Here is a 22,107-nt window from a genome sequence, read left to right on the forward strand (position 1 = left end):
TATCATTCACCACTGTCCCTATATATATATATATATATATATATATATATATATACTGGATAGATAGTCATTTAGATAGATAGATAGATAGATAGATATGTTTGTAAACAGAATTTAAATGGCTCTGAGCCATATGAAAGTAAAAATAGATATAGATCAGATGTCTGAACGCACTGACAGTTTAATGACACACTGATCTGACAGGCCAGTTTGTGATGTCGTTGCTTGAATCTGCATCTGTGGATAAATTACATTCAATTGGAAAACATCATTTTGGGATACATATTAACCACCAGGTGCAAATGCCATCAGTTATGCCTTATTTCACATTTAGAGTCCACTTTCTGAACTTTATATGAAATGTAGTTTTTTTTCTTCTTCTCTGGTGCAGATTTAAAAAATGAATAGAAATGCATTGAATGCACAGCTCATATCAACCTTTTGCGCTATGTTTGTATTTGTTATATCCAAGGAAACAAAGACATTTGACCAAATGAAACGGCCTTTTCTGGTGGCTGCTCTTCTTTCCTTTCTTTTGAAAACCCCGGTAGTGAATACTGCACGTCTGATATTTCAGTGATTTGTCATAATGAAACAAAATTTAATATTGAATGTGAGAAGGAGAGAAGACTGTGCTGCTGCGGAGTACAAGACATACAGGCTGTGTGAGTACAGTGCGGTTCAGTTCTTTAACTTTCTGTACAGAAAGGGAGTCAAAATAAAATCTGCAGAAAGTTTAAAAGCCGCTGCTCTTTTAGAAAAGAATCCAACAGAAACTTCGTCATTTCATTTATTGTTTAGCTTTTTCTTACATCACTTTTGTTACATAATATAACTAATGGAAATTGTAACACATTTGGTATGCACTAATGTCTGTTTTAACCATCATATTTTTGAGCTGCTGATTTACTATTTAGGATATCTTGTGTGCTGCTCACAGTGAGCTGTGGCTGGTGCAACATATTGATTTATCTGCACATGAAGTGGGAAAGAGGCATCCATTTACAGGCAGTTATCAGATACATGGAGATACATTTAATCCCAGGTTTAGCCTGATGAATGTTTGTTGTTAAGTATCCGGCTGCTTAACAACTCTCATAAATTTCTTATGGTTGGATTGCCAGAGAAAAGTCAGATTTAAATGTGGTTACTTGTCTCGTTTATTGCACTTAGTATATGTGAGAAAAATGCACAGTTTTATTGCAGAAAAAAACGTGAAAAGACAAGTTGTATGGTAACGTCGTATATCAGAGCTTTTTTTTACAACTCGCACTAAACCATCTTATTATGCCACGCTGGATAGTCAGAACTAAATCTCTAATAAAATAAAAATGAGTTCAGAGTGACAATTATACCCTTTGGTTTTTGGGGTGCCTTCAAATAATACCCATTTGACCACATTTTGCAAGTTTGTACAAAATGCATAAATTTTAATTTTTTTTTACTGACATTCCAAAGAAAATGGTCAAAATATATAAAAATGTTTAATTAAATAACTCCTGCAGCAGGCATATTAGAGCGCAGCTGGATTAATACACACAACCAAACAACAAAACGTGAAAGGCTGGTCGGATAGTTAGTCGTTCTGTACAAATGTTTGTCAGCTTGTCTGCCGCCTTCACATTTTATTTGAGCTCACATGTTTGGTAAGTTGAACTTCTGACGCTGTAAAATAATTGCTCCCACAAGGAGGCAGCAACGTCAGCATCATATCCTGCTCTCCATTGGCTGAAATCATAAAACAAGCAGGAGCAGAAATGTCATGAGCAAGAACAAGGCTGAGTGTAAAGTGAAGGGTTTGTTGGGAGTAGGACGTTTGTGCAAACAGCTGTGAATCCGACAGCAAAGTCAGAGTTTTTGTCAGAAAATATCAAACTTGGAGGTTTTTAAGGAGTGTAAAATGTGTTGCGTCAAAACTTAAAACAAATTATAAATTTAAATAAAAGCATGCAATTAAAAGAAGCAAACAGAAAGAATATAATTTACTATTTAGATTGCATTTTTTTATAAGCATGGCTGAAAAACACAGCACTAAAAGCACATTTAATACAAACTACACAAGAAGTAAAACTGAATACCGTATTTTTCAGACTATAAGGCGTACGTAAAATCCTTTAATTTTCTTAAAAATCGACAGTGAGCCTTATAATCCAGTGCGTCTTATCTATTCATTCTAATTGTACTTACTGACCTCAAACCAATTGTATGTGGTTATTGTGAATGAGTTGAGTAAAGTTTGACTTGTTTGACTGTTTGGTTTTGCTTAATGCGCCTTATAATCCAGTGCACCTTATGTATGAAAACAGACCCGTTCATTGATTTTGTGCCTCATAATACGGTGCGCCTTATAGTCCAAAAATTACGGTAATAAACAAAAGAAGTTAGAAACACATCTTCCAATATACATCCATCAAAAGTTGTTTTGTGATACTAGCTGATTTGTTAGCTAAAATAAAATTTAATAAACACAAAGAAACATTCAAAAATGTATTTAGTGGTACTTTGAAAAGCCTCAAATCTATGAATATTACGACAAAACTACATTTACCCCAGTACAATACTCTTGTTTCTACTTAACTGGTTGGAATTTAATACTCACTTAATAAAGACTGTTATTTGGTAGAAATGTGTTTCTATAACTATTCTTTTTAAAGTAATTTTTAATATATTTTGAACACAGAGAAACATTTAAAACATAACAGACAAATACAATATGACATTCGCATTCCATACATTTTAACAAGTTTTCATCTAATGGCATGAGAGCGCAATGCTTTTCAACGATCAAAATCAATAAATATACAAACAAACTAATAATAAATAAATAAATAAATAAATAAATAAATAAATAAATAAATAAATGCAAACTTTTGAAGGCTTTTCTATTCCCATAAATAACGTTCACAGCAACATAACACCAAGTCATTTCCTACACAGTGTTTCATTAAAACGACCAATTTATGATTGTAAGTACAATTAGAAAACATTAAAAATATACATAAATTTAAACAAGAAATTATTTTTAAGTCAGAGCTTAACGTCAGGTAATAAGAAAACAAAGACGTAACCTGTGAAGAATCTCCTTACATGACCTTAAAGTTTTATAGTTTATGAGGAGGAGCTCTTCAATGTATTAAATGGTTTCTTAGTTTTGTCTGCCTTTGATCGAGTGCCCTTTTCATCCTTATCTTTCTTTTATTAAGAACAACTTCAAGCTGCGTAAACTCACATTTGGGAAACTTTGGCATCAATTAAATATAAAGACATACCGACTGTGTTTTTGTCCTCAGCAGCACAGCTAGGCTGTAAAATATCTACATTTAGACAGCAGGGGAGCCCAGCATTGACAGGTGTGTGCGCTGGGTTACATTAAGAATCTGACAGATTGTGTGAGGCAACAACCACAAACTTCATTCCTGCAACCTTAGTTTTACACACCTAATCAATATTCTATTGAGCAATGACCATACAAGCCTCTTTGTTTGGTTGACAGGGCCCACAACATCTCTGAAAATCATAGGCACTTCTGAATCATTAAAAATGGAGCTGGAAGCTATTAAGGCAAACGTTGCTCATGGTGACTAAAGACAGCTTATTAAAAAAAAAAAACCTGTGAACTTTGTTCACACAACTCATCCACCTTCAAACTAGATCAAAGCAACAGTGTTTTAGTGATTCAGATAAGGCATGACTGATGAAGCAAAACAAAGTTTCTCATTGTGCGGCGACTGTTGGAAACTTGGTGACTCAAACCTGACTCGATACTGCAAGAAAAATGACAAATCTTTCATCACAATCTCACTGAGTTTTGGCATTTAAGAGACCAGCAAGTAACAACACCTTGGTTTGCACAGCCAATTTTTAAAACTCATGGCTTATCTTTGAGTGGGGCTTGCAGTGTTTCATTGCCCCCTCTCAACCCACTTTGTTCACACATTGTCGCTGCCACATTTATACATTAATTTACTGAAACATGGACAGGTTGTGGGTAGGACCAGTGTTGAATTATTAGGGACTGCCTAGTGAGGCAGCACCTATTATTATCCACCTAACAAAGGGGTTTCTTAACTTTATATTTTACTCTTCTATCAACTTTAATGCAGCCTGAACTGAAACGTGTACCCCCACAAATGTTATATCAAAACGACTGGCTTGACACTATGATGTGTGCTATTACTCTTGTAGGTGTTTCAAGTTACCATGGTGATGTAATTTACGAACATCCATCCATCCATCCATTCATCCATCCATTTTCTTTCGCTAATCTGGAGTCGGGTCGCGGGGGTAGCAGCTTAAGTAGGGAGGCCCAGACTTCCCTCTCCCTGGCCACTTGGGCCAGTTCCTCTGGGGGAATCCCAAAGCGCTCCCGGGCCAGCCGAGAAACATAGGCCCTCCAGCGTGTCCTGGGTCTTCCTCTGAGTCTCCTCCTGGTGGGACGTGTCTGAAACACCTCACCAGGGAGGCGTCCAGGAGGCATCCTAACCAGATGCTCGAGCCACCTCAACTGGCTCCTCTTGTCGTGGAGAAGCAGCGGCTCTACTCTGAGTCCCTCCTGGATGACCGAGCTTCTCACCCAGTCTCTAAGGGAGAGCCCAGACACCCCTTTATTTATCCAGGTAGTCTCATTGAGCCACGTGAACTCATTTTCAAGAGAGACCTGTTTAGGGAGCAGATGGTGGAAGTTAAGGGCCTTGCTCATGGGCCCAGGGTGGGGCGAATGAGGGTGGAGGGAGGTGTGGGTGTTTCACCTTTTCCACCCACATTTTGATGTTGATGGTACCGGGAGGTGAACCTGCGACTTTCCGATCACAAGCCCATCTTCTAACCTCTGCGCCACCACTCCCCCACCCTGAGGAGAAAACTAATTTTGGTCGCTTGTATCCATGATCTTGTACTTTTGGTCACAACCCAAAGCTCATGACCATAGATGAAGGTAGGAACGTAGATCGACCGGTAAATTGCGAGCTTCACCTTTTGACTCAGCTTTCTTTTCACCACAACAGACTGGTACAGCGCCCGCTTCACTGCAGATGCCACACCTATCCACTTTTCGATCTCTCGCTCCATTTTTCCCTCATTTGTGAACAAGACCCCAAGATATTTAAACTCCTCCACTTGGGGCAGGACCTCCTTCCTGACCCAGAGAGGGAGCTCTACCTTTTTCCGGCTCAAAACCATGGCCTTGGATTTGGAGGAACTGATCCTCATCCCAGTTGCGTCACACTTGGCTGCGAATCGCTCCAGCGAAAGTTGTAGATCACGACCTGATGAATCCAATAGGACCACATCATCTGCAAAAAGCAGAGAACCGATCCTAAGGCCAACAAAACGGATTCCCTCAACACCTTGGCTGCGCCTAGAAATACTGTCCATAAAAGTTATGAACAGAATTGATGACAAAGGGCAACCTTGGCTGAGTCCAACTCTCACTGGGAAAGAGTCCGACTTACTGCCGGCAATGTGGACCAATTTATGAACAAAGATACCATCTTCCTCCATACAAAACTCCTCACACTAAATGCTACTGTGAGGTCACATGACTCAAGAGTGTAGAGGCCCCTAAAGAAAACAGAAAGTTTGGATATGTTTGAAACTCACAGAAAGTAATCATCAGATATATCTCTAGAACTGATTAAAGTGTGGAGCCATTTTCATTCAAGATGGCTGCCACAGCTACCTCAGCAAATGCAAAATTGACTACACCTCAGTAATTCTTTGAGATATTGAGCTGAAATTTAATATGGACATTGTTGAGAGTGAGTTTTTAAACATTCCTAATGCAAATCAAATATCCAAGATGGCTGTCTTAGCTAAAAGGGAAAAATATACTAACTCAGCTGATTTTAGAGCTATTCAGCTGAAATTTGGTGTGTTGGTACCCAAGAGTACCTACCCATTAAATACTGAATTTAAATCTAAAAATTTAAGATGACCACCAAAGCTACATTTAAATGGCTTTAACTCAGCTATTTTTACACTTATAAAGCTGAAATGAGGTGAGGTTATAGCTGAGAATGTTCCCCATCACATACCGAATCCAAATCAAAAATCCAAGTTGGCAACTTTAGCTAAATTTAAAAACGTTACTATAACTAATGATTTTTTTTGCCATATTGAACTGAAATTTGGTATAGTGGTAGCTGAGAGCAAACCCAAACACACAGTACTGTCAAATCAACAATTTAAATTGGCAGCAGCGTGGCAGTCCCCGTCAAAGTTTCTCCAGGAACTTTCTAGTTATTAATTATCATCAAGATGTTTTTTATTTATTTATTTTTTACCAGGATTTTTTTTCAGAGGATAACCCTCATGCTGGTGTCAAAATACAGCCCTTGGCTCTTGAGATGAGTTGAAAACTTATTGACAAAGTTCAGAAAGGTTTGAGACACCTACAATGACTCTGTGACAATTGTGAGAGAACACATGTTGCACATCTTTAAAATACGAGCAACAATGCAAACTTGAGTGACTCAAGAGAGGACAATGAGAACCTTCACAAATGTAGCGAAACTCCTTTGCAAATCTGTTCACCTACTAGGTATCAGCAGTCACAACCCAGTGAGATACCTTTAGACATGTTATCTGCAGAGAGACAAACATCCATCTATCTATTTAATCGTTTTCCCTCACTCGCTCTCGTACGAGGCGGACACATCCTCTTCCTTCTCCTGTTCTCCTCCTGCGTTTTTGCTCTCTGTCTGTGTATCAGAGCTCCTATTTTACACACCATCCGAAATTAAAACTACTGTGGATCTGATCAGCTGGATTTTCAATGCAATCGACAAAATCTTTTCAACAAAGTGACAGGTTCCTGGAGAACTCTCATGTCCAGCTGAGAATCTCAGGAGGATGACAAAGACATATACAATCAAATTTATGACAACATGTTTCCTGCGTTTTGGAATTGACTGTTTCCTAGTCTATCAATGTACAAGAAGACAGCTGCAACTAATTTGGCTCTCGTCAGGCTGCCTGCTTGTGAAGGTTTGGTTCGTGCTTCGAGTACTCAAAATCAGCTCATTTATGAGCTGAACCATAAGATGGAAGTGATTTGCAAGAATCGCAGGCCTTCTGCAGCTTTAGGACTTGCTAGCATGTTGGAAAGGACCTTGGAGGGCTTCATAGGCATTGACCAGTAGAATGCACCCTAATCTGGCCATTTTGGATCTTGAAAGTACCAGTAGGACTCAAGGCTGACAAGAAAAAACAGTCTGCCTGAAAAAAATCAACACTTGTGGCTTATCTGAACCTGACTCCTCCGGTTGGCCTCGAAAACAGGCCGACATATCAGTTTCTCCTGGGAATTGTATAAACGAAGGAAAAGCTTTGTCTATCGCAACCCTCCCCCCTCCCCACAAGAACTTCTGTGGAGGCTTATCAGAACTTTGCCGGCTGACCATAATCTTATCAAGACTATGGTCTATCTGGAAGTGCTTCATGGACTGCCTTGACGTCAAATGCATATGTAACTTGCTCATTAATGTGCTTGTTGGCAGAGTTTTTTTATGTCTTAAATCATGTTCTGATAGAACAAGGTGTGAAGAGATCTTTTTTTGTAATGCCACTATCCCATCCTCATGGATTTCTACCCTTTTCTATCTAAAACAGTATTCTGAAAAGGATAAGAGGTCACACTATCATAGCAGCAGCTACGTGCACTCCGTCCATCTGTCAGATGACTGTATGAACATATTCTCGCTGTTTCTCGGTTCAGTGTTAATAAAGTTTATTCTGATTCTCTTAATTCCTTTACCTGCTTTTTACTTTTGTGGTCATGGGGAGAAGTTGCCATATTCAGCAGTCACTGTGCGAGAGGCAGAGTACACCTGCATTACAAATCTGTCAGTGGGCCACATAGAGACAACAATTACTTATTTGGACAGCTTCTTTTCTCGTCTCATTCATCGAATACTTATCTTGGTAATTAAATGTGGAGCATTAAGCTCATCAGAAGCTGCAAAGTTTACATCCCTTCTGCTCCTCATCATGACACCGTTGCCTTTTGGTAATTATTTTCACATCTTTCGCTCATTGCACACAGCAGGTTACACATAATCGCGTTGAGGTAAAGTTAAATAGATTTAATGGAACAAGGCAATCTTTTTTTTCCTGTTAAGATTCAAGTGATGCTGCAGACTTAGCCAAAATGAACCCTAAAAATAAAATGTAATGATGTGGTCAGTGAAGGAAGCATTCCACATTTTGCTTGCTTCTGCCTATGAGAGCCTAATATTAGAGAAAGATTGAGAACTAGCAGATTAAACTTTTTAATGTATCTCATAAGGTGAAGTAGTGCATGAAGGGAAATGCAAGTTGAACTTTAAAATGTCACAGCCTATCTTAAACAGCCACAAAGAGGCAGAAATTGCTCTTTTATAAAAGGATGCTCAATTTTCTTTTAGTTCATGGCCTCTTTGTTTTTCTACAAGTGATTTTGTTGTCCGTCACACTATGGGTAATGTTAAAATCATATATAAATTATGTGATTTCAATAAGAAAAACTGATTAAAAAGTCAAAATAACAACCAATGAGCGGTATGAGCTGTCTACATTTTTAAAGCTTTGAATTTAAGCCAATTGTTTTTTTCTTTCTTGCAAACAGATTAAAAAAGTCTTGTTGCAACAAAACTAACAACATATTAAAGAGAAATTATCAAATGATCACAGACACATGCTAAAAGCTTCAGAACCTTATGTGTTTTATCCTGGTCTCATCTTCATGGAGTTTCCAGTCAAGTTATAGCCTTCGGCTTGACAAACTTTTTTCTTTAATAAATTCAAGTCGTCTTTCATGTCTGTCCCTACGAGGAATCTTCTGAAGTTAATAGGAACTCACCTTTTTCCATTAAAAATACCCTTCTTTTGCAGTCATTTGTTCATCTTCACACATTGAAAAATTAAGCCATTTGGCGAAAGGTACAAAAATGAAATCTTTTTACACCATTCAATAAAAACAACTTTATTAAAAGAATAAAACATTTATACGTGTTACAATCTGGTGTTAACGTCATTACTTGTCAACCAACGTACTCAGTCGACTTTTATCATTGTCTGCTGTTACCTTTGAGTGATTTCTCTTTTCAGCTTTCTTGGTTCTGTCTGCCTCACATCTTTCTTAATTGTGCCGAGATCTCAAAACTCGCTCGTATTTTTGATGTTTTCAAAGGTTTCTCATTGGAGCTGTTTTCTGTGCTTTAAGAACGTACTCATCTTGTTAAAAATCAAACTTCAATATGTTTCTGCTCAGTTTGCCTATTAATTTCTTAAAAATATTGTGATGATAAGAGTTTAAAATGTGATTGCACTTTTTGAATTTGACCAGAGACATGTGACCTTAAAACCAAGAGTGAAAGAAAGCAATCAGACTTAACGTAGAGAAATGTGACAGTTTTCTCTTGTATTAAAAAACCAGTACCATAAATTATTAAAGGTATTCTCACTGAGCAAAAGACATTTGTGTGGGAGTCTCCAGAATGTCTCCTGATGATTCTCAGTTTCCTCACAAAGAATTGTGCCACAAATTTTCTCTCACAGTTGTCTCAAGCCTTTTTCAATGCTGTGGCGGGCGTCTCCAACCTGTCTCAAGAGCACAGAAGCTTTATTTTGAATATTTTTCTGGCTATCTCCTCTGACCAAAAACTTGCCCAAGTCTAACCATGCCAATGATATACATCAGGGCTATTCAACTGGTGGCCTGGGGGCCAAATCAGGCCTACGGATGTGCTCAGTTCGGCCAACCAATGGGTTAATTTTTAAATAAAACTAGATTTTAAACTGTAAATCAACCTTACTTATTGGGAATAACTGCTGGATGTCCAGCCCCTTAGCTCTTGGCTTTCAGTAATTTTGGCCCCCTGAGCAACTAAAGATGAGTAGCCCTGATATACAGTATATAATGAAAATAATGGTCCAAAATGTACATTCAGAAGTGTACTTCAGTAGTTTAAATCATAATCAAGGGAGTGGCTGCTAAGGTGGGAACAAAGCCGTCTAAAGCTGGTCCAATGTGAGCAGACGTGCAATAAATTATTGTGCAGAGCTAGAGATATATCCTTACAGTCCACGAACACAAAAGAAGCCTTGAATGTTCACAAATATGCCAGTTAAAATTAAACCATGTGGCTTGCTGGTCATTTGGTTGAAAATAAAAACAATTATCCCTTTAAATGAATATTAATTAATAAAGTATAAATAAAGATTAAGGATTAATAAAGTACAGTAGTCCCTCGTTTATCGTGGGGGATCTGTACCTAAGTGATAAGTGAAAAACCGCAAAGTAGGAATAGTAGTACAAGTAGTAATTTATTTTATTATTTATATAGATAAAAATTTAGGTATTTTAAATCGTTGCCATACTCTTGCAATGTTCTAAACAATGTTTCTAAACTCTAAATTCTCTAAAAGAGCACAGAATGTCGTGATTTCAGCTCCCTGTGTTCTCTGCTCTTTGCCACCTGCAGGCGCTCTTGGCCACGCCCACTTCTCTGCTCTGCACACTTAACAGCTGATCAGCTGGAGCAGGAAGTTTATCTTTATGGGCTGCCGTGAAGTAGCGAGGGACTACTATAAATTGAATCAAATCAAATTGTCTGTTCAGAAATCATTGAGACTGCAGCTGAATTTTCTTTTACTCTATATTTGTTCAGACTATTGAGTGAAGTTTGAGCCCCTAATTAGTCTCCAACATTCGAAGCCCAGTGAGATACCTTACAAGTTGTTCGGTGAGTGGTTTGGTAAAAAATGTGTTTTAGATGGAGAACAAATGAACAAACCAACAATCAGATGGCTAAAACTATGCAAGACACAACTTTTAAGTAGACCTCTTGCAAAATTAGCGGCTCATCTAGAGAGCTGGCTCAGTTCTGGGAGTGGACCTGCAGTCTCTGACAGAGGTGCCTGAGCAGGGCATGCTGAGGAAACTGCTCCAGATGCTGAACAACATGTCACTCTCCCTGCATGACACACCGGACTCTTACCGCAGCACCTTCAGTCGTAGACCGAGACCAATGAGGTGCTCCAAAGAACGCCACAGAAGTCCTTCCTCCTAATGGCTCCCAAACTTTTCATCTCCTCCCCCTTTCTACACATAGGTCAATAACATTAATCCTGTATTAGAAATAAACTCTGTAATGTATCTGTCTGCACCTGACCTCTTTTTAGACCTTAATTGTTGGTATTTTTATATTCACTGTTATCTTTTGTATCTTGTATGATTCCTTTGCACTGAAACTCTGGCACAACAATTTCCTGCTGGATCAATAAAGTTCTATCTTGTCTTATCTTATCTTATCTTATCTTATCTTATCTTATCTTATCTTAAATTAACCAAATGCTAAAGAATGTGATGCCTCCAAGAAATTTTATCTCAAGTCTGGGCAGGTCAGATCATGAAGAACCCCTGAAATGAACCAAAGCTTATGAGCGTTATATTGGAGAATAGGAATAAAATTTTGCCGTACTTAAAAAAAACCCCTTTCTATTAAAATCCATTTTTACCTTTTGTCCATTTTCCATTTTACCTGATCCACCTTTCTAAAGCACTTGCCCATTATCTGAGTTTATCTGCTAACCCAACTATCTTTGACACACAAAGTGGTTATCCATCAGTCCCAACATAGGTATTTTTTTGAAGTCAACCAATTTAATACATTTAAGTAACGTTCATGTGTTCACAGTTACAGTATTGTGATGTCACTGGTTTTCTGTACTACCAGTTGCTGTGCCTCCTAACAAAAAGCTTTGTCACTCTTGATGATGATGATAACATTTTTTCTGCATCAACTAATGAGATAGATTGGTATAAACTGTTGACTGTAGATAAGTGTCTCAAAAACAACTTTTATATTCTATTAAAAGCTTATACAATTTAAATAGATAAACAGATGTCATGGCCACAGTATGTTTGCTTTGCAACTAGATAAGCTAACACGTGAATGTGGTGTCCACAAATAACAAAAAGGCTTACATAACAGCATCTCAACCACATCACAGAGTCGGATCATGTTTCTGTTGTGGTCTTTCCAGAAGGCAGAACTGTACTGAGACACAGTCAGGCTGTACAAAAGCAGGTCAGAGTCTGGTCTGAAGATGAAACTGCAGTTCTGACTGAAACATAGTGACGCTGCCATGCACGATAATCACATTGATGTTAATGAGTAAACCGGCTCTGTCATCAGACACAGTATATAGAGAAGTGATGCCACAACCATCAGAACCTCCAACAACTGAGCAAACAGAGGCCATAGATGACATCAGGTTTCAAGTTAGGGATGCAGCCTTTGGCTCAGGATGCAAAGTAGCTCTAAGTTCTGCAGGAATTAGCCTTTGCCGAACCATCGACAAGGCTTACCCAGAATAATATCAATGACAAATTCTGTGATTCCAGAGCCACAAGAGGATGAGGCAGGTGATTCAGGCTGTAAAAAACTACAAGTGGTGGTCACTGATGCCTTGCAGACAGGTTAAATGAAATTTATATCAGGCCAAGAACATACCAGGGATTTAAATTAAACCAAGCTCCACAAGGATGTGTGCTTAGCTCTTTGTTTTTCATTCTGCTAGCACATGGCTATGCTACAAAACTGAGCCTAAACCAGCTCATTAGATAAGCTGATGATAATGGTAAATGTACTGTACTTATATAGAGCTTTTCTATCTTATCAAGATAATCAAAGTGATTTGCACTACAAGTCCTCATTTACCCATTCATACAGCACTCTACTAAATCTTTACAAAGATTAATCAGTACTTTATCACATTCATATGCTGGTGGGACACACATCAGAGGCATTGAGGACTTCCATGTTTTACCCAGGGGCACTTCGACATGTGACTGCTGGTGGAATCGTACCCCCAACTCGTATTGGAGGACGACTGCTCTAGCCACTCAGCCACAGCCGCCTTAGTACTTTTTACTAGTAGTAAAAAAATATTACAGATCTGTCGGGGATCAGTTAGTCAGCTTGAGTTGAGACAACAAAATGTCTTCAAATATCAAAACTAAAGAGCTAACAAAAAAAGATTGGACAAAAATTGTAGTAATGTAAAAAAAAAAATGCTCTTACCCACCCTTAAGCTGTTTAATCCTCCTGCCACTCTGCGGTCAGAAGGACCCACGAGACCTCAGTTTTAAGACTGAGGGACACCTTGTGAGTCATTCTGACCCAAGGAGGGTCAACCTGGAAGATGATACGTTCCATTATAATAAAAAAAAATATTTATATGTCTATTTTTTTTTTCTTTAGGTAAAAAGTCTGCTGTCAACACTCTTCTTTTTTATTTTTTAAGTTGATTTCATGTCAAGAATAAGAGAAAATGGCATAATTTTTACAACTCTTTTTTTAAGAAAGCAACACATCTGAGCCTCCATTTGTGCTAAATCTGAAGCATCAGATGGTCAACAGAGAAGAAATGTATTTTACAACAACTCCAATCTGATATGTGTGTTTACTTGAGTTAAAGCTGTAGCCAAAGGTATAGCTGTCTACAAACAAGCAGTCTGAAAATTCAATGACGGGTTATATTTTCTCCTTTCACATGATATTTGACTTAACCATTCGTGGCTCAGACACATTTTGAATTGTCTACAGACAAGACATTGAATCCTGGAATTGCCCTGATGTGTCCATTGTTGAATGAGCACAACAAGCATTAAATAAATGCAGTAAAATGCAAAAATAAAGCCCTGCATGGGTGTTTATGTCAGAGGCTAAGCATACGAAATAAAATGTTGAGTGCTTTGTAGCACCTTAATGAGCAAGAAAACAACCACTAGGAATATTTTATATTTACAGTACCTTTCTATCCTGCATGCAGATTTTATGCACAGCTTGAATTCTCCATATTGAATGTGATTGATTTTTTTTAATCATCAGTCATCATATTCAACTTTTGTATTTCAGTAAGAGCCTTTCAAACAATGTTACAGTGTAAGGAGGGAAATCAGCAGTTTTTTTTTTACAAAGTTTTGTCAGCAATACATTAAAATTTCCAAGACCTTTTGAAAACAGCGATCCAGTTCAGGATAATGGTTTATGTCCAGCTGGGGCCTCTCAAATGTCACAGCAGCTTAGAGCAGCAAAACTTACAGATAAGCTTTAAAGGAACCCATAAAAGAAAAGTGAAGATGTCACTTTTTGTCATATAGGAAGGCACATTTTTTTTTTATTTTTTTTTAGGAGTGACAAAATATAGCAATGCACATTCTAATTTATGTTCCTAACCTTAAATGTTTATCTTGTTTCCTGACCTATTTTATTTCAAAAGCATTAACGAGGAGGCTGTGGCGTTGTGTTTCAGGTGGGAAGCATCAGTCTTGATGAGGCACGGACAGATTTGTTGACAGGCTCAAAAGGAAGATTGCCGAGAGAAGAAACGATGCCTGAAAGAAGAGGTTTATTCCCAGTGTGCGAGCTGCACATTAAGGAGCCGGATGAGCAGATCAGTCCTTCTGGACAAAAGGCAGCGACATCTTTCAGTGCTACAGAGAAGAAAATAGAAATGTTTGAAGCTTGTATTTGAAGCAAGATGTTCCTTTATTTATTTATTTTCCAGTAAACAGTTACTTGCAAATACACAAACCATCACAGCTGAAGATCAATAAGATGTTGATTACACCTTACCAGCATTTATTCTGTGCAGTGTTTAGCACACAGTAATGAAATAAAGGATGTAAACAGAACAAAATAAAGGTTTGCTTCTCTTGGAATGCCGTAGTCTCTCAGTCAATTATTACATTTTTTTTAATATCTTGTTTGTAATTTACACATTAGTAAATCAAACATTCTTCCTAATTTTTCAAACAATCAGTCCTTGATTTCAGAGCATCATGGAAAAAGGGAGGCTTCTGTTGACATTTGACAGCTTTATTTTGACATGTGTCAAAATCCAGTAGGCATTAAAAGGCTTCAAATATAAATCCAACGATTTTACAACGATTTTAAGCTGCCAAGCACGAGCGCTGCATGGAAATCTGGCTCTGACAGATGAAGGGTGGCACAATGTTTCCTAAAAAGAAATATCAGGGTATAAATAAATGAATGTCAACACCAGGGGGGTAATTCAGATATGAGGCCAACATGTTGAACTGCCAACAGATTAATGAAAAGCAGAGCATGTCTCAAAGGGGCTGAGGATGGTAAACATTTGATTCCACAAGTGCTCACAGAGACTCTAAAGTTACATTTAACTTTAGACTCTTCTTTGAGAGATCAGCCTCCACATATAAGTAACAATCCTAAAATGCATTAATTAACAAATTCATCTGCAGTCAAAAAAAAATAAAAAAATATTTCAGTTGAAATGATTTGATTTGTTACTAAAATTAAAAATATATCAACAAGAAAATTAAATGTAAAGCTCCAGTTTGGCTCGTCTCGTCCTGTTTTGAAATGCTGTTTCTTTATGGTTCTTGTTGAACTGTCCCAACTATTAAAGCAATAAAGATTTTTGTTTTTCCTCCCAAGTTTTTTGGCTATCACTCGTTAATCTCTAATATAAAGTCGATTCACCATGCTCCCCTGAGGCTGGAGGTTTAATTAACAATCCATGCTGCTCAGTGCAGCTGACAACAAAATATATTTTATGCAACAAGTTTTATCTACTTCTTTTTTTTTTTCTTTCGGCTTTTTCCTCTTCAGGAGTCGCCACAGCGATACATTATCCTCCATCTCACTCTGTCCTCTGCATCCTCTGTCCTCACTCCATCTACCTCCATGTCCTCTCTAACTGCATCCATATATCTCCTTTTTGTCTTTTTTCCTGGCAGCTGCATTTCTAACATCCTTCTACCAATATACCCACTGTCCCTCCTCTGTACATGTCCAAACCATTACAGTCTGCCCTCTCTAACTTTATCTCCCAGTTGTTCAACCTGTGCTGCACCTCTGATGATCTCATTCCTAATCATCCTTGTCACAGGATAACTTTAACATCTTCATTGCTGCCACTTCCAGTTCTTTATCCTGTCTTTTTGTCAATGCCACTGTCTCCAGACCATACAACACAGCTGGTCTCACCACTGTCTTGTAAACTTTTCCTTTGACCTTTGCTGACACACTGTCACAAATCGCTCCTGAAACTTTTCTCCATCCACCCCATGGTGGATGGTTGAAATTGACTTGCGACCTGTCCAGGGTGTACCCCACATTTTGCTCAGTGATGACTGGACACGGGCACCAGCAACTTCCGCTACCCAAAAAAGAAGAAGCAGGTAAAGATAATAGATGGATGGATGGATGAATCAGCTGATCACCGGCTGCACGCGTCTCTGCACCTGCTGTCATCCACAGTGAAGGAAGTGGCAGCATCTACAAAAGCCAAAGCGAGCAGCACGTTCCATTAAAATAGCCTTGTTCTAAATGTTTCCAAATAATTTTACTTTAAAAATATTTTTGTTCATCCGTATAACAGCCTATCTTTAGAGTTGATTTTTTTAGGTTATTCGTTTTGTTTCCATTTGGTGACTTGTTAATAAAAATAAATCTTGTATCTGAAATATATTTCTATCAGTATTATATTTTATGTTACTGAAAGTTGCGTACACCTATGGATGCATATTAAACCGATGAAGAACCTGTATTTCCGGGTTTTTGTTTCCGGTAGGAAGGAGTTTTAGTTACACGCCTGCACTCTGCAACAAGCGTGACACTTGATTGTTTACATCAATGATGGACGTATTACTGGCTGAGAGGCTGGTCACGTGGTAAGATTAGGCTGTCCTATGAGCGGAGATGACGACACCAAGGGGTGTGACCAGTTTCTGAAGAAAAATGTGGTGCGCTCTGTTAACGAGGCGGCTGTTCAGGTGAAATGGGCAGACGTGATGTGAGTTTGTGATTTCCACTTATCTGTTCAATAAACCTGCAATAATCCTGTGCACATTTGTTTCAGAGCCTGCTTCAGACCTTTGAATAGCGCTTACATATCTTTCTTTCCTTACGTTTTTAAAACTATCATGTCAAACTGATTTGCTTACAAAAGCAGTAAAAGCTTAATTAAAAAAAAAGTCTTTTTTGGGGGGGGGGGGTTCGGCCCTCTAATTACGTTAATCCGTTGGGTCCGGGTAGGGCTCGGAAAAAAAAAATTATGGGCTCAGTCCGGGCCGGGCTGGATTTATTAGGCCTGAATGCAAATCTAGTGTGAATAACTTGTTCAATGACGCTGCTGTAACGAAGAAGCTAACACTAAGCTGTTAAAGTAAAAACACGCTGAATAGCTGCTAATATTAGCAAAAGGAGCAGAACAATTTCTAATAACAGCAAACAGTTGGTAAGAGCTGCAAAACAAAATGAGCAAAACAGAAGTAGAAATGAACCAAAAATAAAAAGGCAGAAAGATTTAAAGCACAATCATAAAATTAAAAGCAGCAAATCCTTAAACTTAATCTGTGCGCTGCTTTTGTTACTTTAGTAACTGCTGCTGTTTCAAATGTGCTTTATAAATAAAGTTGATTTGACTTGACTTGCTTCAGCCTGATTTTGTCTGATTTACCTTTTATGATCAATAATGGTCAAAAATTGGAGTTCATGATCTAACTCACTTCTATGGGAGGTTACTATTAAGACAGCGTCTGTTCTTTGTAGCTATCCACAGACAACTTCTTGCTGTTTGCAGGGAGTTTGATCATTTGACACCAGGGAAAAGACGTAATAAAGAAAAGCAAGTAAAAGGGAATCAAAAAAAAAAAAAAGTATTATCAAAGTTTATTGATGTTCAACCATAAACACTCAAAAAAATCATTACATTCAGAAGACATGTTTCAAATCAAAAATATAAACTATGAAAAATAAACTCCTTATTCACAAGCAGAGCTTTAGAGTAGACGTGTTGAAAGCAGTGGTCCAAACCACCTGCAGCAGGTGTAGAAGAGGGGCTGCGCATGTGGAAGAAATTGGAATGGAAATGAGCACTTTACAGAACACATTTCAGACTAATACATGCCGATATTACTGCTACGCCACTAGACACTGCTACGTGTTCGAGCTCTCTTCTGAGAGTCTTGGCATGATTTACATCGAGACTTCTTTCTGACCAATTTAAAACAGTCTGTAATAAAATGGATCTATTCTCCCTCTGCTGCTTGTGTGCCATATTGTTGCCTTGTTCTTTCAACTGAGACCAAATTATTTGTGTAACAAATTTTATTTTAAAATACATTTTCAATCTTTTGATATTAATTTTATTAGGATAAATCCATTACCTCTACAAAATCACCAACTCAATTGACTTTTAGTTATGATGATCACCTACATGCTTAAACAATGTATTGACAGGAGGGGGGGAGGGGTTATTAAAAAAGGAAAAACAACTGGCAAATTGGATTCCTTCAGGAAATGCTACATCTTTAATTGAGTTTCATCTTCATCTGGTTTTAGTCTAAATGATACACGTTATAAACAGAAACTATACATTATGTTCTTTCTATTCCATAAAAATAGGAAAACATGCTCCCATTTTAACTGCTTTCTGGTTAATATTAAGATAATCAAAGCCAAACAAACAACAAATATGCATACTTGCACATTGTTACATATGAATCTTTGCAGGCTTTACTGTTTAATTTGATTACAGTCCGACTGATCACAAACATCCAAAGACACATTTCACCACCTTGCAGCATCAATACTCTCCACGGTTGTGCATGGATACCTTTCATTAGTTGATACATTAAATTGGCTCGTTTTTGTATATTTTTTTTCATTTAGAGTTTTTAAAAATCAAACAGTTGCTTCTTTTAGGCTGCATTTTATTCTGCACCATTTTGAGTGGCCCAACTAATAACAACAACCGTGTACTCGTATGTGGCTTGTAGCAGTTGCCTCATGAGTGCAAACATAATGACCTCTCAAAAAGCAAAGCATGCCCTTTTATAATATAGTTATCATTCAGTAAATTCAATTTCCTGTTCTCTCTGATGTGCATTTATTGCTGTTTATTGTAAAAAAAAAAAAAAAAAGCACTGGTGATAAATTTAATGTGAATATATAACATGTTTCTGTAGAAGGAGTGCTTTATAGAGATGGCTGAAGCCGGGGTGGCAAAGCATCTTTTCAGGACAGCTATCCATCAGTTCTGAGCGTACCAAACCAGACCAGTCCACTGAAAAGTACTTTTCAAGCAATGTGGAAAATCAGTACGACTCCCTGGTCCAACTCTGGTGCTGTCCCACTCACACCAGGTGCTGATTTACAGAACCTCTTGAAATCTTATTCTTATTGCAACTCAATCAAAAGTACAGAAAGCACACTAATCAGAAGTTGTTGTTTTTTTAGTATAAGGGCACTAGAATTATCATGAACAAGATTGGAATAGAAAAAGACTTCCATATTTTTTGGACTATAAGGCACACTTAAAAACCTTTAATTTTCTCAAAAATCAACAGTGAACCTAATAATCCGGTGCGCCTTATGTGTTACCATATTTTTCACCCCTGTGACTTACAGGCCGAAGCGACGTATTCATGGATTTTTTCCTCCATATTTGTAAACCAATTTTTGACAGAGATATGACCGTTTTCATTCATTCTGACTGAAGAAAATTGAACAGTACCATTTTCAGCCACTAGATGGAACTCGAGCAGTAAGGCATGCTGTTGTGTCATGTAATAGGCAAAGTGGCTATAATGACAAATTCAAAAAAGTTCAAGACAAAAACAACTGAACTTTATTTATTATACTTTACTTCATACTTTTTTTCTTGGAACTTTTTTGAATTTATTATCTCCTGGATGACCGAGAATCTTCACCAGCTATTAATGACACAATCGGCTTGCCATTGCCTGCCACCTTTGTTCTGCTCGCTGCTAGGAACAGCTGTCAAAATTAGCTGCATTTTGCTGCACTGCCCCGGCGAAATGCAACTAATTTGACCATTAAAGTGCATTTATTAAGTAAAAGTTAGACTGAGACACACATTTACTATAATTTTGAGCAAACAAATAATTGTTAAGTGTCAATCTTGTTAAATTCATGTTAAAGTCTTCCTGTACACACGACTACCATTTAGCAGCCAATTGATTTTTGGCACAACACCGGTCCACATTTCTGGGTTGTCAGCGGTGATGCATATTAGATGCAATGTATACAGTGAAATAACATATTTATAGATTTTTCCACTTTATTAGACATATTTGGACTGATGCGACTTATAGGGTGGAGCAACCTGTATGGCAGAAAATATAGTAATTCTGGTTGTGCTTACTGACCTCGAACTGATTTTATGTGGTGCACGGCGCTAAAAAATCTGTCAAAATATTTTAGTTTTGCTTAATGCACCTTATAATCCGGTGCACCTTATAGTCCGAAAAATACAGTATATAATATTTATATAATGTATCTAGGAGCAATGAACTCGGGATACGTTTTTAAAGCCAGAAACATGCTGCACAGTGATGCAGTTCAGTTGTTTACCATAAAAAGTCATATTTTTGTGAACATTCCAGTAAAGACAGAGCTGTTTCCATACATTTTAATGTCTACTGCTGTGCATGTGTTATTTTCTCTGTATCCAAGACTGAATGACAGCTGGTGTTTTGGAAAAACAAATACTTTTTCAGAGTTATAGTTACTGAAATGCACCATATCTGGGGAAAATGTTAGAGAAACAGCCTCATATATTCAACTTCACATTTAAAGGGTGCTCAGAAACATTATTCATCGGTCAGACCCGTTGGTTTTTCTCTGAATTCTGGTAGTAAAGAATGATTATTATCTGACGGGGAAAAGAAGTGATAATTAAAATCAAAATCTTAATATTTATGAAGCAGCTATATTCATATGACATCTGTGCACATGAACAGTTAAGATGTTTGAAGGGAAAGATATAAACGATAAGTGGTATACTTGTAGATCATTTTTAAATGACCTTTGTTTGGAGAAAAAAGAAGTTAAGAGGATTTTTGTACATTAAAAGCTGTCAGTGTTTTCAGCTAAAAAAAACTTTCAGACATTTCTAAATAAAAGTCAAATTCTGGAATCAATTCAGTCAGGACATAAAGCCCTCCACAGCACAAAAACTGTTTTTTATAAGGTTGGTTATTTTGCTCAGTGACCTTGGAAAATGTGCCATTCTTATTTTGTGTGTACCTTCTTGAGAAAGGGGAAATGCATCAGGCCAATTAAGACCTCAGCACTCTACTCTGTTTCTATTTCACAACACCTTTACCCTTTTCCAAAGGCGATAAAGTGTTTTATTAAAACACATTCTCAACTATTCATTTACCTACAACACACGCCGCCCTTTGATCACACGCAGCACAATATTTTTAAATATTTCATACAGTCATTTACTGATGACAATATCAAGAATAATCTGTGATTCAGTGTTTGGATCAAGGACAGAACGTGTGCTTCACTGACCTTTAGAATAAACGTTGACCACTTTCTAAGCATCAGTTTCTCCCTACGGTTGGAATAATATATAAAAAAAGGCTTTTTAAAATGTGCTATCATTGAAAATTTTGCAGACAAGGAGAAAGTAATGTAAAAATCTGCAAACACCATTAGAAAAATCAGTTGTCACCATTTGTGAACAATTTAATCCTTTTTGCTTTTGTGTGATGCGAAACTGGTAATTGCTGTCAACAAGACAAATTTCAGCTTTATGATGCGCTGAGCCTTATTTCTTCCCAGTTGTCCTCTTTGTGTTCATATCTATAGATTGATTTTCTGATTTGTCTTCAAAGAGGAGCTTTTTTTTAAATTAAGACGTATTACTTTGTCAAATTTCTCGCCATTCATCTGTTAACAATTTGACAAGAACTTACATTGCACTTTGGTAGATTTGCACAGTTTATTATTACTGAGTTTAATGTACTGAGCTCAGATCAGTTCAAGAGAGAAGAAGATAGGATATAAAAAAAAAGAAAGAGCACATCTTTCAGCTTCCTGCCTCAAAAGCCTGACTTTAGAATCCAATTTAACATTTTGCTGATAAATGTCATACATCATGAGACCCTTCTTATTTCACGGACTCAGTTCAGGGTTTATAAAACTGCAAACAAATCACGTCATTACTTTCCATAGATAAAGTGGAAATGTAATAATTTGTTTGGTTGCTGCTACATGATTGTCAAATAAGTGGACATATCGATTACAATTTTCTAATCAA

General features: G+C 37.4%; 1 protein-coding gene across 1 annotated transcript in view; it reads left to right on the forward strand.

The window, feature by feature from the left end:
• The first annotated feature begins 16,720 nt into the window (after nt 1-16,720).
• fam83b (family with sequence similarity 83 member B) overlaps nt 16,721-22,107 on the forward strand; it is a 33,558-nt gene continuing 28,171 nt past the window's right edge. The window contains exon 1 of the mRNA XM_037694699.1: nt 16,721-16,804. Within this exon, the coding sequence (XP_037550627.1) occupies nt 16,721-16,804 (84 nt within the window). The remainder of the gene's footprint in view (nt 16,805-22,107) is intronic.

Source organism: Nematolebias whitei, chromosome 1, assembly GCF_014905685.2.
Source record: "Nematolebias whitei isolate Nwh7 chromosome 1, NemWhi1, whole genome shotgun sequence".
Taxonomy (NCBI): domain Eukaryota; kingdom Metazoa; phylum Chordata; class Actinopteri; order Cyprinodontiformes; family Rivulidae; genus Nematolebias; species Nematolebias whitei.